Source organism: Felis catus, chromosome A3, assembly GCF_018350175.1.
Source record: "Felis catus isolate Fca126 chromosome A3, F.catus_Fca126_mat1.0, whole genome shotgun sequence".
Classification (NCBI taxonomy): domain Eukaryota; kingdom Metazoa; phylum Chordata; class Mammalia; order Carnivora; family Felidae; genus Felis; species Felis catus.
This window is the reverse complement of record NC_058370.1, coordinates 55,084,761-55,103,049: the sequence shown is the minus strand read 5'-3', so window position 1 is coordinate 55,103,049 and position 18,289 is coordinate 55,084,761. Positions and strand designations below refer to the sequence as shown.

At 47.5% G+C, this 18,289-nt stretch overlaps 1 protein-coding gene across 4 annotated transcripts in view; it reads right to left on the bottom strand.

Moving 5' to 3' along the window:
* Positions 1 to 10,754: 10,754 nt before the first annotated feature.
* FHL2 (four and a half LIM domains 2) overlaps positions 10,755 to 18,289 on the bottom strand; it is a 66,822-nt gene continuing 59,287 nt past the window's right edge. For all 4 annotated transcript variants that reach the window (XM_019826957.3, XM_045053984.1, XM_023251546.2 and 1 more), the window contains 2 exons: positions 15,963 to 16,149; positions 10,755 to 11,367 (listed from right to left, as the gene is read on the bottom strand). In XM_019826957.3, coding sequence (XP_019682516.1) covers positions 11,216 to 11,367; positions 15,963 to 16,149 — 339 coding nt within the window. In that variant the 3' untranslated portion in view covers positions 10,755 to 11,215. The remainder of the gene's footprint in view (positions 11,368 to 15,962; positions 16,150 to 18,289) is intronic.

Below are 18,289 nucleotides of genomic sequence, written 5' to 3'. Positions count from 1 at the left end.
TGATACCCTGCATACATTAGGAGTACGTATAGACTCCTCCGTAGGGTCTCCTCAGACTCCTCTTGGCTGTGACAGTTGCTCAGATTCTCCTTAGATTTTGGATGACCTTGACTGTTTTGAGGCATGCTGGTTAGATAGGTGTGGAAGGTCCCTCCGTTCAAATTTGTCTCATGTTCTTCTCATGACTAGACTGGGGGTATGGATTTGGGAGGCAACATCACCGAGGTAAAGTTCCACTGTCATCCCACGTTGAGGGTACATGCTGTCAACGTGACTTAACTGCTTTTGCAGTGTTAGTCTTGGTCACCTGGCTGAGGTACTCTGTGTCGGGTTAATGCAGAGCTACTCTTTTTCCTCCTCTTCCTACTGGACTCTTTGGAAGGAAGACCTGAGGAGAGCATTATTCTCCACCTTATGGGCCAAGTGTTCCACATAAATGACTTGTGATTACTCTGTGCAGATTGATCTATTCGCCCTTATTTATTTACTTAATAACTTATGTCAGTGTCGACTTGGACTCTTACACTTTGGGTTATTATCTAATGCCTTTTTATTTTTTTTCTCCAGTCGTTCCAGATTTGGCCATGGGAAACTTTCAGCTCATCCTTGTGGTTCCTTTCTTGGCTCATCCTTGTGGTTCCTTTTGAGCCCTTCCTTACTTTCTAGTGCTTCCAGCTGCTGTAGGTTCATCTTGTGAGGTTCCTGCCCCCGTCCTAAACTCAGCCATTCCTCCACAGAGTCTTGGTTCCTTTTACTGACGAATGGTGTTAGCAAGATCTGGACACTGAGAGTGGGGCGTCGTTGCTTCTAGATCTCAACTGACAGAGCAAAGAAATAGATGTGTGTACTAACCATGTAGATACACGCATCTTAAACATCTCTCTGTAAAGTAAATTTAATATAAGTTCATACTGATATCTCCAACTTGAATTCATTACCTATGGATCATTCCAGGCTTCCCTTGCTTGTCTGTAACCTCCCACCCCAACAGTGAGAAACTTGGCTCCCACCGTCCACCATCCATTTCCTTCATCGTTCAATTCCAGCACTCCAGCAGCTGCAGAATTGTTAGCCTGAATCCGTGTGCAAAACGTTACCAATTAGAGTATGGCGCTTATGCCTAGTTCCGTTTGCTTTTATTTTGACAAATTCCTCTCATTTAAGTCATTATCACTTGATGGGTTTGCGGTTTTACCATTGTAACGAAAAAGAGACTGTCAAGTTAACTTTTCTCTATTTTCTTAATCGCAAACAAAGTGAACTCCCTGGAAAAACGTATCATTCATTCAACAGGTGTTTGCTGTGTTTTCACACTCTTACAAGGCATCCTTATAAGACACGGCCCCTGCCCTCAAAGGGTTTTATCCTTTGATCAATCCCAATTGTTTCAGTCTAAGTATTCAAATACCTTGAGAAGGAATCTGAAGAACATTTAATAGTTCAAGTCACGGTATTCTGCATTCTAGATAGTTTACTAGTTATGTTTTTAATTCTTTGAAACCTGAGGAAGCCAACCCAAAACAGAATGGATTTTTCTTTTAGAAGATCCGCCGGGGGAAAATAATGAGTTAAAAATTAATTTACATGCCCTGTGTTTGAGGCAAATCAAAACATAGGTTAGTGTTGGATTGGGTAGTTGAAGGCCCCACATGTGCGGGTATGGCGTTGCATGGGCAGGGGGGCCCTGAGGAGGGGCCTGTCCTGTTCCCTGGCCTCTCCACCACCTCTCCGGTGGGGAGCAGAAAGTGTAGGGGGGCAGAAGGAAGAGAGGCTCGGGTTTTTTGGTTTTTTGTGGTTTTTTTTTTTTTTTGATAGTTGACCTATATTAGTTTCAGATGTACAGCCTAGTGATTAGACAATAACATATATTATAAGACGCTCACAGTAAGTATAGTCACCATACAGCGTTATTACGCTATTGGCGACCATGTTCCCTGTGCTGTACTTTTCATCCCCATGACTTCTTTATGTTACAACTTATTTATTTATTTTATACCTCTTAATCCCCTTTACCTATTTCCCCCCATCTCCCCACGCCCACCCCCTCTGGCAGCCACCCATTTGTTCTCTGTATCTAGGAGCCTGTCGCTGTGTTTTGTTGTTGTTGCTGTGTGTTCGTTTGTCTTGTTCCTGGATTTTTTTTTTATTCATATGCTTTTTTTTTTTTTTTTAAGAAGTGTGTTCTTTTTTTTTTTTAAGTTTATTTATTTTGAGGGAGAGAGAGAGAAACAGAGAGAATGGGGGAGGGACAGAGAGAGAAGGAGAGAGAGAGAATCCCTGGCAGGCTCTGCAGTGTAAGCGCAGACCCTGATGTGGGGCTCAAACTCACAAACCATGAGATCGTGACCTGAGCCGAAGTCAGATGCTTAACTGACTGAGCCACCCAGGCGCCCCTTTATTCACATGCTTCTAACTGTAATTGCTGATAGATGTCTGGGGAGAAAGTTACACCGCTCCTATTTTTGTCACAGGGTTTTATTTGTCATTCTCTCCCAGTTGCTTTGCCACTCTTAAGAAGATCATTTTCGGGGTGCCTGGGTGGCTCAGTCGGTTAAGCGTCCGACTTCAGCTCAGGTCATGATCTCACGGTTCGTGGGTTCGAGCCCTGCATCGGGCTCTGTGCTGACAGCTCAGAGCCCAGAGCCTGTTTCCGATTCTGTGTCTCCCTCTCTCTATGCCCCTCCCCTGCTCATGCTCTGTCTCCCTCTGTCTCAAAAGTAAATAAACATTAAAAAAAATTTAAAAAAAAAATAATAAAAAAAAGATCATTTTCTTAGTTTATGCACATTTTGGCATAGGTATCACCCGGACGTTTCCTCAGTGTTTCAGAAGAACTGCTATGTATTCAGAGATGGCATTTCCCCCATAATCATCTCTTCATGTATGAAAATAGTTTGTGTTTTATTTTAGATAGATTACCCTCCCTGAAACTGATTAAGTCCAATGATGGGTTTTTCTAGTTCTTCTCCAGTGGAGGTTATTCCGACTGTAAACACAGTCTAATCCAACTTCCTGATTTTACAAAAGAGGACGCTGATACCTGGAGGACGAGTGGCTTCTCTGAAGGCGGGCAGTTTGATGGTGGGCCGAGTGGTGACTGAAACCTACGCCCTTCTGTATTAAACCAGGGGTTGGGTCCCTTTCTGGAAGCCGCCCCACCCCTGCCCTGGGAACGACGTATACAATGGTACCAGCTTTTGGAAAAGCAGTTATTCAAAAGGACAGTCAACTTGGCTGCCACAGGGACGAGATGTAAGTATTATAAAAATGTATAGCAGCTGGCTTTTTACTGCCATCAGAAAATTCTCAGTGAGCTAGGAGTCGGGAGACCTGGGTTCTAGTATGTTGGCCTCTGTGTAGTCTCGAGTCAGCTTTCTTCCTTCTGTGCTCCCCCATTTCCTCCTCTGTCAGGAAGCAGACTTTTCTCTGACCCTCAAGTCTCTTCCAGATCTTATTTCCCCATATTTCTACCTTATGCGGATCCCAGAGCCCCCATTCTGTCATTTAGTGGCCAGGCAGCAAATGAGAGGTGCCCTCAAGTTCCAACGGGCATCACTAACGATGTTTGAGAATTGATTTTATGTTTCGCCTATTTTACGTTTCCAAAGGAATATGATTAACTGACAATACAAGTTAATCCCACTTTTATTCTATTTTAGCTAATTTTTTAAAAATCTTCTCAAAGGGAATTAGAATTTATTTATTAGGCTGCTTTATGACTTGTGGGCAGCCCTCTGCTTACAGACTGGGTTGTGTCCATCTGTGATGAATCAGTGATGTGTTTTTTTTTTTAATGTTTATTTATTTATTTATTTTAATTTTTATTTTTTAACATTTATTTTTGAGACAGAGAGCATGAGCAGGGGAGGGTCAGAGAGAGAGGGAGACACAGAATCCGAAACAGGCTCCAGGCTCCGAGCTGTCGGCACAAAGCCCGACACGGGGCTCGAACTCACAAACTGCGAGATCGTGACCTGAGCCGAAGTCAGACGCTCAACCGACTGAGCCACACAGGCGCCCCAGTGGTGTGGTTTTTTGTTGTTGTTGTTGTTTTTAACGTTTATTTTTGAGACAGAGAGAGACAGAGCATGAACAGGGGAGGGGCAGAGAGAGAGGGAGACACAGAATCCGAAACAGGCTCCAGGTTCCGAGCTGTCAGCACAGAGCCCGATGCGGGGCTTGAACTCACGACCATGAGATCATGACCTGAGCCGAAGTCGGTGGCTTAACCGACTGAGCCACCCAGGCGCCCCATCAGTGATGTGTTTTAAATACACTCTGGCTTCACCTCTGTTGATGACCAGGCTTTTTCTGCTGACCTCTAGGGTTCTGCTTCACCGCCAGCACTGCGGACTTTCACAGACATGTCTTTGAAGTTTTATCAGAGATGAAGCTGTCACTAAGGACAGTATTGAGACGGTGGTCATCGGCCTGGCTCCAGGGCTCATTGTATCAGAGCAGGTACATTTACCGAGCTGTTTGCTACGGTCAGGGTCCATGCAAGGTTATGTGTGTTAGTCACCATCTCAGGAGATTCCCCGGGTGGAATCTGAAACTAGCCCCCTTGCAGGAGGGCAGGGAGAGACTGAAGAGAAAGGCCGCTCCAGGTTGGTAGGTGGCAGTTTTAATAAGCAAAGGGAACTTCTATACGAGGCTTGTCTTGGGTAGCAACAAAGATGAATGGATCCCGGTGCCCAGCCTCCAGGTTGTAAAAGTTGATAAAGAGCCCTTAACGGGGTTCCGTCACATATACCGTGTGGGTGTTCTCAACCCCACATCACTATCTCAAGGCCGTGTCCATGGGGCAGCCTCTGGGAGTGGGAAAGGCAAGCTATATTCCCACATTCCATGGACGAGGGAGGGAGCAGGGAGCCTCCGAGTGCCCAGGCCTAGCTCACGTGCCAAACGGCAGTCACTTCTCTTTGATGAGTTTCTACAACAGGTGACTGCCTCATGAGGAAACCTGTTTGCTTTCAGTTAGTCTGGTGACTGGATTTTCGTGGTTTGGGTTGAAGGTAAACTAGTAAGAATTTTCCAATATCCTGGGACATCCGGGTGGCTCAGCTGGTTAAGCCTCTGACTCTTGATTTCAGCTCAGGTCATGATCTCGTAGCTCGTGAGATTGAGCCCCGCGTGGGACTCTGCGCTGACCGTGCAGAACCTGCTTGGGATTCTCTCTCTCCTCTCTCTGTGCCCCTTCCCCCCCCCCCAAAATAAATACATAAACTTAAAAATTGTACAGCATCCTAAATACTACCGCCAAGTGTAAGTATGTAATTCTAATAAATATATAACTTGTTCTACAAGATAGTTCTACATTTTTAAATCAAAGCTCCAACATACTAAAATAGGCAAGATTAAGGTAAGTCTCAACATTGTAGACTGAGTCACAAAGAGAGGAATTAACACACGTTTATCGTTTTCTTATGCCAAACCGTAGAGAAAGAAGCTGACTTTTTAAACGTAAGGAACAATCCTGCTGGAAAAAATGTTTGAGGGAAAAAAAGCACTGATGAGCTGACAGTCACAAGTCTAAGAGGACACAAGAATCCAGGGAAGCAGGCCACTTTGATGTTCTCTCGAACGTGAGCCATGGCTTTGATGACGGTGATGTAAAGTACAGAGACGTCAATGTCCCGTGTCCCCCAAAATAGGAAACCTAACAGCTACGACCCCAAAGAGCAATCCCACATGGTACAGATAAATGAGAAGAAAACCTGCCCTACCGAGGGAGGGCGGGAAGACAAGAGGGAAGGAACAGAAGGAAGAACAGGAAAATAGGAAGGAAGAACAGGAAAGGGAGCAGGGCAGGCGGCGGAGGCTGGAAACGAGCAAGCAGGCTGACATACAGATCTGTAGCCACAATTTAGACCGCCAGCGTGGTGAAAGAAACACAGTAAGTGACTGGGAAGCGGTTCCAGTTCGAGGGTGCTCCAGGTGCGTGGCAGAGGCAGCAGAAATCGTCTGTGGGAAGACAGGCTCATCCTGAGCCCGAGGAAACCCCCACAGATGATTTTTCTAAAGTCAGTGACTAGCTAGCCCAAGTCAAAAGTGCCCAAGCCTACGAGGAAACACTGCACCAAGCATGAGGCGCAGTAGAAGCATCAGGTGATAGGGACTGACCTCCAGACGTTTCGTGTATTAGAATCACCAAGTAAAGATCAGGCAAGTTCGCTTGCTTTGTTTCAAGGGAAAGGTGAGCTTGAAAATAATTGTTCGGTAGAGGAAACTATAAAAAGTATAACTTACTTACTTACTTATTTATTTATTTGAGAGTGTGAGCAGGGAAGGGGCCAGGGGGGAGAGAAAGAATCTTAAGTAGGCTCTACCCCCCAGTAGGGAGTCCATGCGGGGCTCAGTCTCCCACGACTGTGAGGGCATAACCTGAGCCCAAATCAAGAGTCAGATGCTTAACTAACCGAGCCACCCAGGCGCCCCCATATTTTTATTTTTATTGAGGTATCATAAACCACTGTAGAGTTTAAAAAATCTTCTACAGAGCGAATTTATATATCCCTAAATATGTAGCCACTCTCCAGATCAAGGTTTAGAGCAAGGGTTGGCAAAATTTCCGTCAAGGACCAGGTAGTAAAAATGTCTTGTGGGCCGCACGACGCGTAAATGAGTGGACATGGGTGTATTCCAACAAAACATTGTTTAAGGAGGGGCGCCTGGGTGGTGCAGTCAGTTAAGCGTCCGACTTCAGCCAGGTCACGATCTCGCGGTCCGTGAGTTCGAGCCCCGCGTCGGGCTCTGGGCTGATGGCTCAGAGCCTGGAGCCTGTTTCCGATTCTGTGTCTCCCTCTCTCTCTGCCCCTCGCCCGTTCATGCTCTGTCTCTCTCTGTCCCAAAAATAAATAAACGTTGAAAAAACAAAACAAAACAAAACATTGTTTAAGGAAACAGGCAGTGGGGCAGGATTTAGCCATGGACAATAGTTTGCCAACCATAATACAGAACATTTCCGGCATTCCAAAAGCTTCTCTTGTGTCCCTTCCCTGAGAGGTAACCACCATTCTTACTTCTATCTCTATGGCTTAGTTTTACCTAACACCTGTATGATACACTTCTGTGTATGTTTTACTTCATAATTTAATGGAAAGTGTTGTTTAATAAAAAGTAGTATCATACAACTGTGTTATTTAAGAGCCAGTTAGAAATATCATGCAGTGTCATGACTCCCAATTGATAGAAGGCTGAGTAGAGTCAGGCTGGAGGCAGACCCAGGTTTTGATGTGGTTGGACTCAAACATCAAAGTCTCTCCCCTAAAGTTTGTCCAGCTTCTTGAATGGGTGAGTAGGTTAAAAAATTTTCATCAAACTTGGGGAAGTTTTCAGCCATTAATTTTTAAAGTATTTCTTTCTGTCCCTTTTCTCTTTCCTCTCCTGATGCTCCCATTATACCTATGTTGGTTCTCAACATTGTCTCACATTGCTCTGAGGTTCTGTTAATTTTTCCTCATTTTCCCCATTTTTCAAATTTCATAATGTCTGTTGATCTATCTTCAAGTTCACTGATTTTTTTTTTTTTTTCTTCTCTCAACTCAAATATAGTGTTGATCCCCTCTAGTGAATTTTCCATTTTGGTTTTTATACTTTTCAACTCCAGAATTTCCATTTGATTTTTAAATAATGTTTATCTCTTTATTGGTGTTCTCTGATGAGAGTTGTTATTATATATGTTCCTTCAGTTTTTTGAACATGTTTATATGTTTGGCCAGCATTTGGTTCGAGGTTTCTGCATAAGCACTTTGAGCTAATAAGATGCTCTTTGCTGATGATCTGTGTGTGACTTGGAGAATGCTTTCAAGTGGTCTTTGGGTCCCACTCTGTTTGCTCCAGAGTGGGTAAAACCCACGGGGTACATGCCCATGGTCTTCTGGACCCCCCCACTGTTTGCTCCGGAGTGGGTACAATCCACGGGGTACATGCCTATGGTCTTCCAGAACCCTAGGGGTAAGTGGGATCCCAGGAGGGCTCTCCCTACCTGTCTCTTTCCCTGGTTCTCTCCATTAAACTCCTGGCTCATCTGCCATTTTGCTTTTTGCTGCTAGTATCCTATACCTACCATCCCCCTCTCAGTCAGTTGCCACCAAGATCCCCATTGTTTCTGATAATCCCCTTAGGCACAGATTCCTCCATTCTTGGTACCAAATAGTCCCTTCCTGCAGAGCTGTGGAGCTCCTAGTTCACAAAGCTGCCACTTACACCCACACCTCGGGGCTGGACGGTGTCTGGCTTCACCTCTATGAGTAGGTGCTCGACAGAGAGGACCGGTATCCTTAGCGGAACATACCAACATCATCCTAATAAATGTCTTCACACAATCCTCTTCCTAGGAGTAGCCTCTGCTCTTCTCAGACTGCCCCTCTTAACAGGGAGCCTCCACCCTGTGGGCAGGCTGGAGCAGGAGTGATGGGAATCCCAGGGTTGTCAGACTGTCATGCCTGGGGCACAGCCCTAGAACAGTAGAAGCCTTTACCTTCTTGGCTGCACTTGCCCAGAGTAGAGCTTTTGTCACATAAAACTGGGGGCAGGGGTGCGGTGGGATCAGTCCGTGGTCAAATGCTGTAGACTCTCACTCTTCTTACTATAACCTATAGATTTCCCTGCATGTTTCTCCATTTGCTGCTCACCTTTAGGGTAATTTTCCAAGAGTTGAAGGTATTTATTTGGTACACACACACGCACATAGTTCTCCCAATTACATGGTTGCACTGGGAAGAGAGTCTCTGAGCTCTGCACACCACCATCCCGAAAATCCCAACCTTTGAGCTTTGGCTGGGCTACTCGGAGTCTAGCCTCTGCATGTGATTTAGCTGTCAGCCAGAGATTGGTAGGGATTTCATGAGAACTCGGGGTTCTTTTTCATACCATTTTTCACCCTTACCTCCCAGAGACAGGTTGTGCCAAGCTCTGGCCTTTGGGTCTTCAAGCCAGTAAGACCGTAGGTTCTCTAACAGAGTTTTAGCTCCCCTTTGGGACCCGCCCCTCGGTAAAAGCCATGAAAATGGGAAACCTACCCACCGTCATTCTCTTCAGGTATCTGCTCCCCTCCCAAGTGTTCCTGCTTTGGGTCGTGCACCAGGGTTTTCGGAGATTTTTAAATATTTTTGTCCAGAAGGTTATTGGAGTCCCATAGGAACTCCTTACTAGAAGTAGAACCTCCCCTACCATTAATTTAAGGTTGGGCGCGTCCAGTGTCTCTGTTGGTCTAATGAGGAAGAGGTAAGCTGCTCCACAATGAGATTCACAAAGCTTTTACCTTTTTATTTTGAATTTTGTTATTTTTGTTTCAAAAGGCACACTTGCAGGAACGTTTTCACTTTTATCCCATGAAGTAGGAGGAGGCAAAACGACTCGCGAGTCGTGGAGTCCTCAGATGGCCTGTCTCAGACATTTCTCACGTGCACTGGCACTCAGGTTAAGGGACGGACTTCACACATGCTCAGCATGGGTGGGACTTGATTTCCACCAGAGTTTTCTGTTGCATGGCCTATCGTTTTATGGTACCGCGCTCAGAAAACTAAGGACAAAAATCACTAGTGTTACCATTCTGTAAAGAGAAATACACATTGCCGTGTCCCGTAAATTGGCTCAGTGCTTTCCGGTCGTATACTATGCTTTCACGGATGGTTTTACAGACTAATGCCAAACTAGGAGCTCACATCTTTATAGCCACAATTCCCTCTCTCTCCTTTCCCCCCTTTCAGAAACACTGAAGGCTTCCAAAGCATGCCCTAAATTGCTAGGGTGTTGGGAATACCCAGATGAACAAGAGGTCATCTCTGGCCTCAAGGTGCCTGTATCCTTTTGAAATCCTTCACTTTATGAACGAGAAGGCGAGTCAAGGTAGGATATGGACCCATGGCATTGGGAAAGAACTCAGCTCTGTTAAGAAAAGTGACCCCAATGGGGCACGTGGGTGGCTCAGTCGGTTAAGTGGCCGACTCTTGAATTTCGGCTCAGGTCATGATCTCACAACTCGTGAGTTCCAGCCCCGCATCGGGCTCTGTGCTCCCAGTGCAGAGCCTGCTTGGGATTCTCTCTCCTCCTCTCTCTGCCCCTCCCCTGCTCTCTCTCTGTCACAAAAATAAAAATGTTAAAAATTTTTAAAAAGAAAGAAAGGAAGGAAGAAGAAAGAAGAAAAAGAAAGAAAAGAAAAAAGAAAGAAAACCCCCAATGGGCACCTAGGTGGCTCAGTCAGTTAAGTGTCCAATTCTTGATTTCGTCCCAGGCCATGATCTCACTGTTTGTGAGTTTGAGCCCCTCCTCTGGCTCTGTGTTGACAGCGTGGAGCCTGCTTGGGATTCTCATTCTCTCCCTCTCCCTCTCTCTCTGCCCCTCATGCTCACTCTCTTTCAAAAGTAAACAAACTTGAAAAGAGTCCCTCCCTTTACTGCTTGCATCCTCTCTCTCTTTCTCTAAAAAGAAAAAGTGACTCCCCGCCCCCGAATGCCTTCACTGTCATTAGTTCATTTTCTGCTGCTCATATTCTGGAGTTTATGCTGCTGCATCCAATGCAGAGCAAGAGAATTTGGGAGAGAGGCACAAAGAGAAGGTAGCAAGAGAGAGGCTGTGCTGCTGACTGAAGGCCTTCTTTGCACTGAAAGGTGTGATGTAATTTCAGTGAACGCTGACCCAGCCCGTCTGAACGTGCACTTCAGACAGCGATCAGCAGAACATACGATAAAGCGTTTTATACCGCGGTGCTCAGAACGTCAGTGTTTAATCATTGTTTCACACGCTGTGTGGCCATTTTGTTCTGGATAACTTTATTGTAAGCTGTATAATCTTGCTTTAGGGCTTACGTGACAGAAAGTTACATACTTGTAAATACTCTGCATTATCTCGTGTGGTTTGGGAAACTCGAGTTCGTGACATGTTAATTGCACTTAAAAATTAAATATGCAGTGAAAGAAAGATACATTTACAAAGCTGTCATTCGAAAGGATTTTTGCACTTGGATCTGCCTTGCTTGATTACAAAACTCCAAAACCAGCTTCCCACCGAGGGTTTACACAGGGGTTTCCTCCTTCCCTGGGACTGAACTAGTACAAAGGATTAAAGGGTTTAAACAAACGTGGATATCACTGAGAAAAGCACAAGAGGAGAGTCTCAACGCGGCCAGTGGAGACCAGACACAATACTGCCTGGCTGAGAAGGAGAGCGTACATAAATCCGTGAGTGTCGCCAGCAGTCAGCGGTGTGGACTTCAGATGTCTTTCCCACAGTCCGGGCACAGGATGTCGTCTCTTTCTGTGAGGAAGCCTCGCCCCACCAGGGAGAGGGAGCACTTCTTGCAGTTGAAACAGTCGTTGTGCCACTGTCGCTCCTCAAAGGAGATGTACTTTGTGCCACCCAGTCCTGTGAACAGACAAGAAAGAACACCGGGGGTGGGGGGTGGGGGGAGGACATTGCTAGTCAGAACCAGGCTCCTGGCCCTGCAGGAGGAATTCTGGTTTGCTCCCGTCTCAAAGCTGGATTGTGCAGTCCGGGGAGCGGGGAGTGCGAGTTCTAACGACTGGGTGCTGGGGGTCCACGTGGGAATCAGACACCCCGCACAACCTTGAGGGATTCACAAACCTCAGCAGAAGCAGGTACATAACTGGCTCCACATCTGTGTGATCAGTGCTATACTTACAAAGAGCCCACTGTGTGTGTGTGTGTGTGTGTGTGTGTGTGTGTGTGTGTGTGTTCGTCCCATCGGAAGGGAACTCCAGGAGACAGGTCGCTGATTTCTCTTGTTCCTTCGCTGGGTGCCTTCTGCCTGGAGCTCAAATAGTTTGTGATTTGATGAATGAAGTGCTGAAGGGTGGGGGGAGAAGGGGCATAGGCTAATTTTCTCTGGAATGGCCAGGAAAGGCCTCACAAAAGAAACGGTATGTGGTAGGTGGGTGTGGACATTTCTTGCGGTGGGAATGTCAGGAGATCAGCTACGGCAGCATGAACTTCGGTGTGAGAGGTGGAAGGTGGGCTGCTAAGGTGGGTGGGGGCACATTATGATGTGTGGGCAGTAAACCATCTGATACTTTAAGCAAGAAAAGTGGTAAGTCAGTTCGGCGCTCGACTCTTGTTTGAGGACTGCTTCTCACCAAATGTTTAAGGTACACTGGCCACCTATTAAAATACGGTCGCTCTGTGCTGTCACTGAGCCACCTGGAATAAAATGGAATGAAATACACAGGGTCATTCACAGTTGTGATCGAGGGGCACCTGGGTGGCTCGGTCAGTTAAGCATCCGACTCCTGGTTTTTGCTCAGGTCATGATCTCACAGTTCGTGAGTTCAACCCCCACGTTGGGTTCTGTGCTGATAGTGCGGAGCCTGCTTGAGATTCTCTCTCTCTCCCTCTGCTTCTGCCTCTCTCTTTCTCTCAAAATAAATAAACTTAAAAAAAAAAGTTTGTGATTGATTCTGGTGAAATCTGGATCATGAATTCCAATTACAAAGAGTTCTTTGTAGAAATAGTGGTTCAATCTACCCCAGTAAAAAAGAAAGTAACCACACTGACTGCTCCATTTATAATGGCTTGAAGTCCATTATAATAAAATAGAGAGCATGAGAAGTCTGTAATTCACTCAACAGCTAGTTCCTTTTGTAACTTAATTGGCTAGGTTGGCTTGGGGCATTAAGTCCTTTCACCTGGGGGAGACTTATGAGCTAATCCCCCTCAGCTAATTAGACACCAGTTCTGTGCTCCTTCTAATGCCTCTCTAGCCCTGCGGGGGGGGGGGGGGGGGATGCACTAGGAAAGCTTTTTGACTCTTTTCCTGAATACCCCATAGCTTTAAAAGCAGAGGTATACTGGGGGTGCCTGGGTGGCTCAGTCGGCTGAGTGTCCGACTTCGGCTCGGGTCATGATCTCGCAGTTTGTGGGTTCGAGCCCCGCGTCGGGCTCTGTGCTGACGGCTCGGAGCCTGGAGCCTGCTTCGGATTCTGTGTCTCCCTCTCTTTCTCTGCCCCTCCCCTGCTCATGCTCTGTTTCTCCCTCTCAAAAATAAAATAAAAAAATTTAAAAGCAGAGGTATCCTGAACATGCAATGTTATTAAAACGCCGATTGCCTTTACTAATACTAGACCCGTGGTCGCAGAGTGCATGCCCTGGCCCTGCGGCAGAACCAAGCCAGTGATTTAGGCCCAAGGGTCTCAAACTTTGCTGCAGATCTGAATCACCCGGGAAGCTTTTCAAAATCCTACCACCCAGGTCATAGCCCCTACCAATTAAATCACAACCCAGGCAGCAGTAACTGTTTAAGCTTCCCAGGTGTTTCACATATGCACCCATGTTTAAAAACCAGAGGCTCAGGCAACCCTTTAACTTGATTCAGGGGCGAGGGCTGCAGAACAGTTAGAAGGTACTTGTGTTTCTTCTCGGCACTGAGTGAACCGAAGAGGATGAAGAAGGATGTTAGCGTAGGAGCTATGCTGGGTGCTGTTCCAGGTGGGTTAGAAACTCCACGGTTGCCTTGAAATGCCAATCAATGGGGCAGGTCACAGAAATGAGAGCCCAAAGCAGCCCAAGGAGGACGAATCCTTCTAAAGGCAAGAGGTACATACGTCAACTCTCATTATTTGAGGTTTGCGGCCAATGGCACCATGGCCCCGGCCTGAAGGCAGCTCCTCTAACACGTGTTATTTTCTCCATATGAGAGCCTTCCCGCACTCAGGAACACAGACAGCACATCTGCATTGCCCCCTGGGGGCAATTTTAAGGAGCGAAATTGCCAACAAAAAGCACCAAAATGCTAACGACATGGCACCTAACGGGCCAGGACATGGCGCTAAACAGGTCATGATTATAGTATGCTAGTCGAAACAAGGCAGAGCGTCAACCTCGTTCCGCCTCCATTGGGGGTGCACGTGTCAGACAAGTCAAAATTTTCACCACTCTGGGTGCCTGGGAATGGCCATGAAAGCAACGTGGTGTTGATTTTGGACTTTCAAACAAAGGTCAGTGAATTTGCAGATACGGACTCAGGGTAACGAGGACTGTGCGCATGTGTGGATTTAGCATCGCTGCACATAGGATGTGCAGTGATTTATTTGCAAAAATCATTTAGATTTTGCTGACGAGAAAAAGTGCTGAGTAAGGATCTATTAAAAACCGAATCTAAATGCACAATCTCCTGCAAATGGGGATTCGGCTAAAAGTACATTTCAGCTGCAACTTCAAAGTTCCTCCGTAGGTTCCAGAACATTACTCTCTGCACTTCAGAGAAGCAACGCTCCTCACTGTTTTCCTAGTGGTGTTTCTGTTTTTCAGTGCTACCAGGGGAATAACGACACATATCTGATACTTTCTATTTCAAAGCGCTTTTAGCTAGATTATATTGCTTCATGAAGCCTAATTTTATTGTTTTAAAATTTTTGTTAGCATTTATTTATTTTTAAGAGACAGAGCATGAGTGGGGTTGGGGCAGAGAGAGAGGGAGACACAGAATCTGAAGCAGGCTCCAGGCTCTGAGCTATCAGCACAGAGCCCGATGTGGGGCTGGAACTCACGAACCGCGAGATCATGACCTGAGCCGAAGTCGGATGCCCAACCGAGCCACCCAGGGGCCCCATATGAAGCCTAATTTTATAAACATTTACTTCCACAGATGTTACTGTAAAAACAGTATTCAAGATTAATCTGTTGGATTAATCAAAAGACTGCTTTTCTTCTCTCTAAATGATTCTAAGGGGGCAATCTGGTATATATGGCTGGAATCGAATTAACAGAAAAATTTAAATGTTGGGCTTCTTTTCTTTACATTTTAATTTCATATGGAAATACGAGCTCTGGATTACGCATCAAGGATTATTTTAGTGACCTGGGGCTTCCTACATCGGGTGAGCTGGCTGAGTTAGATGCACTGAGTTCTAGGGCCGCTTGGGTGGCTCAGTCGGTTAAGCGTCCCACTCTTGGCTTCGGCTCAGGTCATGATCTTGCAGTTTCGTAAGTTCGAGCCCTGTGCCAGGCTCTGCGCTGGCAGCGTGGGATTCGCTCTCTAGCCCTCTCTCTCTGCCCCTTCCCCACTCAGGTTCTCTCTCTCAAATAAATAAACGTAAAAAAAAAAAAAAAAAAAAAAAGGTGCATTTAGATGCACTCCGTTCCAGACCCCAGGAAAAAGAAAGTCACGGACAAGCACACAGGAGTTGTGAAATCTGTGTGATTACACTGCAAAGCTACACAGGGACGCCATTTGGCCACGCAGCTATATTTACATTACGCGTGTCTGCCATCTGCCACTGACAGGGATCAGCCCGTCACTCGAACGTAGCAGAGCTGGGAATCCCAGGTCACGGGACTTTTCCTCCGTCAGTCTGGAATTTTCACGGTTCCCTCCGGCCCAGTCACTGATTCGTGTGCTGATGCGTGGTGAACATTTACAGGACTTGAGTCTGACCAGCCATCTGTCCTCCACGCTCCATTTCCCGGCACGTCTAACCGTTTAGTACAATGCCAGCCTGACTTTGGGCTCTTGCTCTGCGGGAGCCTTTGGGGGCTAAGGGAGAACCGCCTCGAACACTGCCCTCTGCCCTCGTGAAGCTATGCCCTGGTGGTAGACAAGTCCCTCGAAGGTGCCAGGGAGCACCTTTAGAAACACAGAGGAGCGGCTCGCCTGGAAATGCCAGTTTCGTTGTGCCTCTCCGGGTGCCATAGACTCACAGACTGCTATGTGGAGATAACCCAACCAAAAGCAGAAATAACAAACCTCTTGAGAACAGGCCGTATGGGTTTCAGTGATCAGGTGGGCTAGGGGGGCAGCGTCCCCTGCCCAAGTGGCCCCAGTGTAACGAGGACAGGAAAGCAAGAGAGGCAGAAAGTGTCGGCCTGTTCAGAACCTCAGCGAGGCCCGGAGTCTTGGTAGGTAAACATATTCGGGGGCCAGAGTCCGGTATCTTGTCCATCCCTGGGGTGGCTGAGTGAGGGAGAGCAGGTGGCCGTGCGTGAGTCGGGGCCTGGGGGACACTCACCGCTGATGGGGTTGGTGCAGCCGGCGCACTTCTTGGCGTACAAGTCACAGAAGCAGCTCAGGCAGTAGGCGAACTCGTCCCGGGACGTGAAGCGCTGCCCCGACAGCGGCTTCTTGCAGGCCGTGCACACAAAGCATTCCCGGTGCCAGGGCTGCTCCCGGTACGTGACGCCTCCCGTGGTGATAGGCTGCAGGAGGAAGGAGGCAGAGGCTCAGGTTCCCGAGGCCGCACAGCCTCTGGGGGATGCGACGTCCCCATCCAGAGCACGGCCGGTGTTGGCTAAAGGTCACCCAGAAACCGCTCCCCTGACTTGACAGTTGCTCTGGACTCCTCTTCTGTATACTCTCAGTGCAGTGCTGCGGATCCCAGCCGTGACCTCAGCCCCTCGGGATGCTGGGGCATCTGAAGGTACAGGTGCCACAAGGCAGCTCCACGTGGCCGCTGTGCAAGGGGCCGTGCTGGGGAGGGGTGCGGCCAGGGGCGGCCTCAAGGAGACTCAGATGTGAACGCTCACCTCTCCCCTCACCAGCCCTGTGCCCGCGGGCAGGTCATGTGTGAAGCTCCCCGCGCCTCCCTCTGGGTGCTAAACTTGCAAACACCACTTACAGCGCGGTTCCTAGTGGTGGAAGACGGGAGAGGCCTAGACACCGTGGGCCCGGTGCCCACCGAGGCTGCAGTCAGGGGCGGCCCCCTGGACAGAGCGGGGGGACAACGCGCCCAGGGCCTGCCTTCTCACGCCGTCCTGCCGCTAAGAATGCAGTGAGAAGCCACATGTGATAGAACTGGTCATCAACACCCCAATTTTACTCAGTGTTTTTCTTTTCATGTTGTTGCTTTTCGTATTTATTTCAACAGTGGGCGAGGGACGGGCGGGTCTCAGCTCCACAGAACCATGGAGAATGGAGTGGAGACACCTGCCCTCGGCAGGTTCATGCGTCTTGTTTCCGTAACGCGGCCCCATCATCCACTGCCACCTCTCGTCCTTACAGTCAGGACAGTCTTGTCCCCGAGCAGCGGGTTTGAACTGCGCAGGTCCACGTCTACGTGGATCTCTTTCGATAAACATGGTATGGTACTATCAATGTATTTTCCCTTAGAATTTTCTGAATAACATGGTCTTTGCTCTAGCTTACTTTCTTGTAATAACATAGTATACGATGCATATAACATACAACATACGTGTTAATCGAGAATTTAGGTCATCAGTAAGGCTTCTGGTCAACCTCAGACTATTAGTAGGTAAGTTTTTGGGGAGTCAAAAGTTTTATGTGGATTTTCAACTTGCACAGGGGGGTTGGTACCCCTAATCCCCGTGTTGTTCAAGGCTCAACTGTATAAAGACCTTGAAATAACACAGATATCATTTTCATTTTACAGACGAACAAAACTGAGACCTGGAGAAATTAAGCCACTTGCCTGAGAATTCATAGCTAGTTAAAGACAAAGCAGGTGCCAGTGTTTAGGACTCCCTTTATCATATCTTTTCATTAAACTATAAAGCACTACTGATCTTCCTATAAATTTCACCGCTGGGGGGCACCTGGGTGGCTCAGTCAGTTAAGAGTCTGGCTTTGGCTCAGGTCATGATCTCATGGTTTGTGGATTCGAGCCCCACATAGGGCTCTGTGCTGACAGCTCAGAGTCTGGAGCCTACTTTGGATTCTGTGTCTCCCTCTCTTTCTGTCCCTCTCCCACTTGCGCTCTCTCTCTCTCAAAAATAAATAAACATTAAAAAAAAATTTTTTTAAATTTCATCGTTGGAACAGGACTTATGCAAAGTATACTCTGTTGCAAGGTATCTATGTGAATGCAGAAGGCGTGTGTGTACGTAAGAGGTTTGCTCAGGATGAAACACACATCCTTCTCCTCTCTGCGCCTGGACTCCAGGTCCCATGCCCCCACCCCACATCCCCACGTGGCTAGCTCTGACATGCTCAGCACAGGGTCACTCTCTCAGAGCGCCCCTCCCTCAACACCAGCCTGGCTCCCACCCCTCAGGTTAGCTTACGTCCTCCCAGTACACACTCTGTTAAACTCTGTTCTCCTCCAAAGCCCACTTGGCAGTAAGTACTCGAATATTTGCCGCTGGACTGCATCTCCCTCCCCCCACCCCCCCACCGCCCCCCGGGCCCTGGTAGCCTTGGGTGCCTACTTCACTACAGGAGTGATGGATGTTTCTGGCATGAATGCTGTCATGTGTCCTGATGAACACACACAGGGCCGTGCTGCCCAGAGGATGTGTTACCATCACTTCCGCAACGAAACGCGGCGATGAAGGTGGGGAGGAAAAGAGGGCAAGAAAAGCAAATCACATGAACTTTCCTTCG